This window comes from Metopolophium dirhodum, chromosome 1, assembly GCF_019925205.1.
Source record: "Metopolophium dirhodum isolate CAU chromosome 1, ASM1992520v1, whole genome shotgun sequence".
NCBI classification, from domain to species: domain Eukaryota; kingdom Metazoa; phylum Arthropoda; class Insecta; order Hemiptera; family Aphididae; genus Metopolophium; species Metopolophium dirhodum.
The window spans coordinates 86,707,278-86,714,212 of record NC_083560.1 but is presented as its reverse complement, the minus strand read 5'-3'; the positions used below and the strand labels follow the sequence as shown (position 1 = coordinate 86,714,212).

General features: G+C 29.4%; 2 protein-coding genes across 2 annotated transcripts; one reads left to right on the top strand and one right to left on the bottom strand.

Moving 5' to 3' along the window:
* Window positions 1-2,394: 2,394 nt before the first annotated feature.
* Window positions 2,395-3,027, bottom strand: LOC132937345 (E3 SUMO-protein ligase KIAA1586-like). The gene is made up of 2 exons (XM_061004168.1): window positions 2,971-3,027; window positions 2,395-2,872 (listed from the first exon to the last, which is right to left on the bottom strand). The coding sequence occupies exons 1-2, from the start codon at window positions 3,025-3,027 to the stop codon at window positions 2,441-2,443; spliced, it is 489 nt and encodes a 162-aa protein (XP_060860151.1). The 3' UTR covers window positions 2,395-2,440.
* Window positions 3,028-4,168: 1,141 nt separating this feature from the next.
* On the top strand, window positions 4,169-6,924 carry LOC132943282 (zinc finger BED domain-containing protein 5-like). Its single transcript, XM_061012210.1, has 3 exons — window positions 4,169-4,220; window positions 6,093-6,209; window positions 6,326-6,924. Exons 1-3 carry the CDS (start codon window positions 4,169-4,171, stop codon window positions 6,922-6,924), a joined length of 768 nt encoding a protein of 255 aa, XP_060868193.1.
* The last annotated feature ends 11 nt before the right edge of the window (window positions 6,925-6,935 follow it).

Sequence of the window (6,935 nt, the reverse complement as noted above, 5' to 3'; positions counted from 1 at the left end):
TCTTCTGTATTGTAAACTTAAACTTAAATGTATTTAAGTTACTTTATATCTGAAATAAGAACTTAATATATAGCCCAGTCGAATTATTAGACGAAAATAATGCTTCAGTTCGGAAAAAATCCCATCAAGCTGAAATTTGGCATACACCTTTATAACGTCGTCATAAACAATGTGTAAAAAGTCGACCACGAAATCACGTGAGCGTCAAAGGTTATTCGAGGTCAAAGGTCATAAAAATAGCCTTTTTTTAATATCTCGCTTGTTGCTGGTCGTACGATAAAATGTTTCATACAAAAGTTGTAGAGGAGGTAATTCTATACAAAAAAGGAACTGAACGGCTCTGTGCAATAACCAGACAGCTCCATTTTTAACGAAATTCGTATTATCATGATTTAAAATAGAAAAAATTATTTTCAGATTTTCTGTGCAAGAACGAGATAAATCCGACTATCAGTATAGAAATTATAATGGTTTTGGAGCTATGTACCTGGTTTTTTGATTTCAGGCGAAAAACCAGACAACTTCGGAGCTGTCTTAGTTTTGCCCTGAATGTTGCCTATACTGTATTTATCACGTGCTATCGCATATTATGCTATCATCAATTTTCAGTTTTGATAACAGTAATATTGTTAAATTTAAATTATTTACCTGTTTGAATAATCAATAGTAATGTACTAATGCTGTCTATAAGGTTGTAGTCTAGTAGACTCTAGTCTGATCTTAGTAGTTTGTTTTATATTTGTTTTATTTTATTATATAAAATATATAACGAGGAAGTTTAATTTGTACGCTACAAGTAGAAAACTTATATGTGATGGACTTTATGAGTCAGTTGATTCAGAATAAGAATCAGAATTTGATGACGATAATATAGATCCCGATTTTGTTATTGAGAAACAGACACCAGAAGCCGATGATATTTTAGACGGTATTCTTTCTTTTGAGACTGACTCAGAGTGTGAACAAGTTCAACAAGTTAAGGGTACTTTTGATGGTCCTAATATTATTGAAGCATCTGATGATGAGACAGATATTTTTGGTGGACCTTCAAGTTCCACTGCAACAAAAAGAAGTGGTCCAGTAAATTGGAAGCGCAATAAAGAAAAAAGGAATTTGTCAGTAACACTACAAATAAATGGGTAGAACACGATTGCGTACGTTTGTCCTTTTTGACAACACGATTGCGTATGTTTGAAGATGGGTAGCAAATATCTTTAAGAAAAAAAAAATAAACACTATTGCGTATGAAATTGTATGCAACGTTGTCAAATTTATTAATTTTACAATATACCAAATAAATATCCATTAAATGTAGACTTTTATAATAATCAATATAAAAGTTAGTTAGTAATACTAGTATAGGTGTACAAAAGTCGTATATTATGTGTGTGTATGTGATTATGTGAAGCTGCTCTGGACTCTTTTATTTAATAATTAGTTCATATTTTGTATATTGTAAAAGGTTACGATTCACGACTGTTATAATAGTGGTTTATGTCTACATACATTGTGAATATAATATAATATAATTATAATATAGTATAATATGTATTCACAGAGTCATGGCTCTCAACAATATGTTATGATGTTGAGTTGGTTTATGAGCTTGTAACTTAAGAGTTCAATGACAATGTTTAAATTTGTTATATTATAGATTTGTTAAACAACTTATACGTTATATGTAAATATGTTACATATTTTCTTTGTTTCATATAACAAACAAACTTTTAAAAATTTTCATTTGGAATTTGACGACTATAAACTGTTTGATATAATAAACATTTTTTTTTTATTTTTCATGGAAATGAAATATGTCAAAAAAATAAATTTCATGAAATTTTAAAACCTTAACAATAAGCGTAGGTAATAAAAGCTAAATGATTATTAAAAAACCAATGTATTTATAAATTATTTTTAGTGTAATCATGTGGTACCTATATACTAGTATGAAAATTGGCAACAACGCTAAATAGTCCGTACGCAATCGTGTAGTTGAAAATCAGGTAAAATCGTGCGCAATCGTGTTTTACCCAAATAAATTAATTAAGGAAAAAACAACAGGCTTAGATTGTAAATGTGTCTATCAATGCTATTCCAAAATAAATGATGATTAAAATAAACTTATTATCAATATGTTTAACCCAATTAACAGCAAGGAAAAACAAGACACTTTTTTGTGTGGTCTTATAAGTGTTGATACCGTTGTAAGCAGAGGTGTTCCCAATATTTTTTTTGAGAGTATACTAAGACTCTAGTCAAGGTGAAGATCCATGATTTAGTAATAAACATGAATATTTAATAATATACAAATATTTTTACTGTGGTCTATAATTATAAAGGATGTGTTAAAAATATGAAAAAAAAAATCAAACTTTTAAAAAAAGCTTGAAATTACCTTTATAAGTCAATAAAATATGAAAATATACAAATACTAAAAAATTTAATTAAATAAATTGTTAAAAAATAATTTCTGCATCTTATTTTCGTCGTCTATTTCTTTTCTTTCTTTACCTCTAGGAGTGGAAACGGCAGAACGGTGATCTCTTAACCAAATTTTAATATAAGGTCTAGGATTAAAATCTGCAACTGAAGGGCCATTGATAGAGATGAACATCAAATCTGACACATTTTCAATGTTTAATCTAGTCCTTAAATCAGTTATTGTCAAATTCATATCGGAAAACCCTCGTTCACAATCAGCTGTTGAAGTTGGGAGTATATTTAATGCTTTCATGAAACTAGATAAAACATTTCTTGAACGGAAGTCAACTACACTTTCAAATTCAGAAAAACCTAATGTCCGTGATACTCTTTTAACTTCATCTTCTCCCTTTGTATCATTAGTTGCTACTTTGAACAATCCATCAATTACCTATAAAATAAAAGACGATTTATTAAAATATTCATTTATTCTGTTTAAATAATCAAAATATTGAAATAAATTATCAAAATAATAGTTTTTTTCTTTACCTGAATGTCTTCTAGCATTGTTTTATCTTTTGAGTCATCAAATAAGCGTTGACGCATTCTGTCAACTAAATTTTGCAAAAATTGTAACCTGTTAATCCCTCCTGATTTTGTCATTGTAATATTGACACCTTTGTTAATTCCTTTCTGAATAGCTTCTATAATTTCCTTTTCTTTTTCCCCAGGTTCAGCTTTCAGACTTTCTAAAATTCTAATCGTTCTATTTATCTCCGACTGGGCACGCATTAGAGTTGTTTTTCTGGACTGTAATATACAAGATAACATTGCAAGCTCAGAAAGAACATCGTAAAAAAGTCCAAGTTCCTCCAAAAAAGAAGAGGATTCTAATTTTTTTTTTATGCCGTTTGATGTCGCATCATGTGTTTTACTAACATGTAAATATATTCCCGGATAATTATTCCATATGGCTTTTATAGTTCGAAAACTGCTTGCAGACCAGCGTACATTCAAAACACGACCTATTTTTGGAAGTATCCCATACATCTTGTATTTGATTATCGATTTGACTATCACTAACAAAATTATCTTCATTGGGCATCACTAGCTCGTGTGAACTAGTAGCGCAAATGGCAGTATTAGTCGCATTTTTAGGTTTTTTTTCTCGGGGCATAAAAAAAACTATCAAGTGTTCCGCTTTCACGTTTAAAATTCGAACTCATATTTTGATAAAAATTTAAATAACACTTTATACAGTAAAACAGATTAGGATAGTTAATTAAACTCAATTAAATAAATTAATAAAACTGCTCAAATAAAATGAATACGTTAGTAAATAATAATTAATAAAAGAATTAAGAACTTATTCACGGTAAACAAAGAACGGTAGATCACACAACGCACAATCGATTTATAAAAATAATAAAATGTTACAAGTCGGCGGTAACGGATGTACTGATTAAATTAATCGTGTTCAGAGTCAGATGCATTTCCATCATCTAATCTAATCTATCTAACGCGATAGTTCGTTTCTTGTTTTCTGAGAATCTAATAATAGATGTAAGATATAAGTGTCATATTTCCGTTATCAGCGTCATAAATAATAATTGACTTTCGTAGCATTTTCTGAGTAACCAAAACCAGTTTTTTTTTTACTTTTGTATATAATTTGAGAGTATACGCAGTATACCCATAGTTCTGACAAAATATCTTGAGAGTATACGGCGTATATGTAGTATACCCTATGGGAACACCTCTGGTTGTAAGGCGTAGACCAAAATCGGGCCTTGGTAAAAGTAGGTATTGTTCCTGCAAATATAAGATACGTCTTGATGTGAAAGAAGTTATTGTTTGCAAAAAATCATTTTGTAGACTATTTGGCACAGGCAAATCTAGAGTGGAAAGACTTGTAAATAAAATAAAATCTAATGAGCCTAGTCCAGTTGATTTACATGGGAAACATCACAACCGACCAAACAAATATAAATATTTTTATTTTACTATCTTTTATCTAGTTTATATTATTATTTATTATGTAGGTAGTTAAATGTGTTTAAATTCTACTATGACTAATATTATTACCTATCTTTAAGGTACGATAGCCAGTTTTGATGTAAATTCAAATGAATAACAATTTAATTTTTCAGTTGACATAAAACTAAGTGGTTAAAGTAAAAATACTACTGAAGAATAAACAAAATTCATAAAGTAATATATTTTAACTATATATTACTAATATTATTAGTGGAAAAACTTATGACTTCTATACATTTACTAAGCTTATTTTAATATATTCATTTGTATATTTATCAGAGTTCAAACTGAAAACAATAAATCATTTTTGGAGTTATCTAGTTTATTGTCCAGAAATTATAACTATTTTTTTGTTTATTTTTGAAAACATGTACAGGCTTAGTTTTTTTTTCTTAAACCTCAAGTATGCTGTTTGATAGTATAAGTACATGATAGTTATTAACTCAGTTAAATAAAAAAAAACTAATTCTTAGTAAGCTTTTTACATTATAAAAAAAAAAAAAAGGATTTACTAACTCCAAGCAATAAACAAGATAACTCCAGGAAAGATTTCTTGTTTGTGGCTAAAAGTGTAAAAAATATTCATGTAACAACTTCATTAAGGACAGCACGGTTTTTATCACTATTTTAAGTATATAAAATAATTTTTCTTTTTATTATTCTTCACTTATGTATATATTAAACATTGAATATGTGCTTCCTGAAAAAAATGATAAAACGGAGCTGTCTGGTTATTGCACAGAGCCCTTCAGTCTATGACATTTACACGTAAGAGTTATAGTCTTTGAGCTATAAAGCCTACAAAGTACATACTTTTAAAGAAATTTGTACAAAAAAAAGTTTCAAATAAAAATTGTCTACAAGATGGTTTTTTTAATATTTATGATATGTAATTTCACTTGCAGTACTCACGATTCAGAAAATTACAATTACATAACGATAATAAAAATGCATTCGTTTCCACACGAATTTGCATTTTTTTTTTTTACGTGGTTTCCCTTATAGGCCTAGTCCATTTACATCGTTAAAGAGTGATTAAATATAATATTTTAATTACTAACAAATAACTCAACTCTCGGTTTACTCATCATATGATGGCATGTCTTGCATTAGAATGTCTTGTTCTTCGTTATTTTGGGGTTCGTCAGCCAAACAGTCTAGTGCAGCGTTTCCTAAATACCGGGTCGCGACCCACTACCGGGCCATAAAAAATTTAATACCTGGTCGCAAAATTTAATGAAATTTTCATATTAAATTTGTTATTTATCATTTTCGTTTGATAATTTACACTTTTAAGTAAAAATAAATTCATTAATACGAATAACTATTATTTACAACATAAATAATAATTATTGAGATTATCAACTAGGCTTCATGAAAAACCCGAATAGTATGACATTCGCCGTATCTATAAATACATTATAATAGTATTAAATGAATGACAAGCGTCGTTGGTTGTTACGGCACTAATCCGTTATCCGTTATCTACAAATGAATTACCGATATAGGCATATTATAGCGATGGCTAAATATTTATTTCAGTTTGAACCTTGGTGTCAAACGACGCACGTCTACGACGAGTTATTAAAATTGTAATACGTATACGCGTCTTATTTTCTCGCGTTTATTTATAGTGGATAAGTGGTTAATAAGACCAAGTACCGGTTCCATAAGAAACACCAACCAAGAGTCGAGTGATGTAAGTACAAGTTCTAATATTGGTTCTAATAAATGGTCGTCCGATGCGCAAAGTAATTCTCTTACGAAAAAAAGGGGGCCTGGACTCGACAGTATTTTGAAAATTACATTCAATTTGGCTTTATCGAGGGCGATGATAACAAACCATTCTGTGTAATATGTAATGCAGAACTTTCAAACGAGTCCATGAAGCCTTCGAAGTTGAAGAGGCATTTAGAATTGAAGCATCCTGAATACAAAGAAAAGCATATAGATTTTTTCATTAACAGGAGAAGACAATTAAAAAGTTCCAAAAAAAATATGACTTCAATGTTTTCACTTAGTCCTCAAACTGAAAACCTTGTATTGGCTTCTTATGAAATATCAAAATTAATTGCTGAAACGGGTTATCCACACAAAATCGGTGAAAAATTAATACTTCCGGCAATGAAAATAATTTCATCTCGAATATGCGAAAAAAAACAGGAAAAACAAGTAAATTTGTTGGCGTTGTCGAATAACACGGTGAAGCGTAGAATTGTGGATATGGCAAATAACATTGAAGAAACAATAGTAGGCCACCTCAAATCGTGTTATTATTTTTCTTTACAAGTTGATGAAAGTACAGACGTGTCGGATAATGCTAATCTAATGTGTTTTGTAAGATATGATCTTGGAAATACTTCTTACAAAGAGTTATTGTTTTGTAAATCGCTGCCAACAAGAACAACAGCAGAAGAATTATTTAATTTAATCAATAGATATATTATTGAGAATGGCATTGAATGAAATAAATGTGT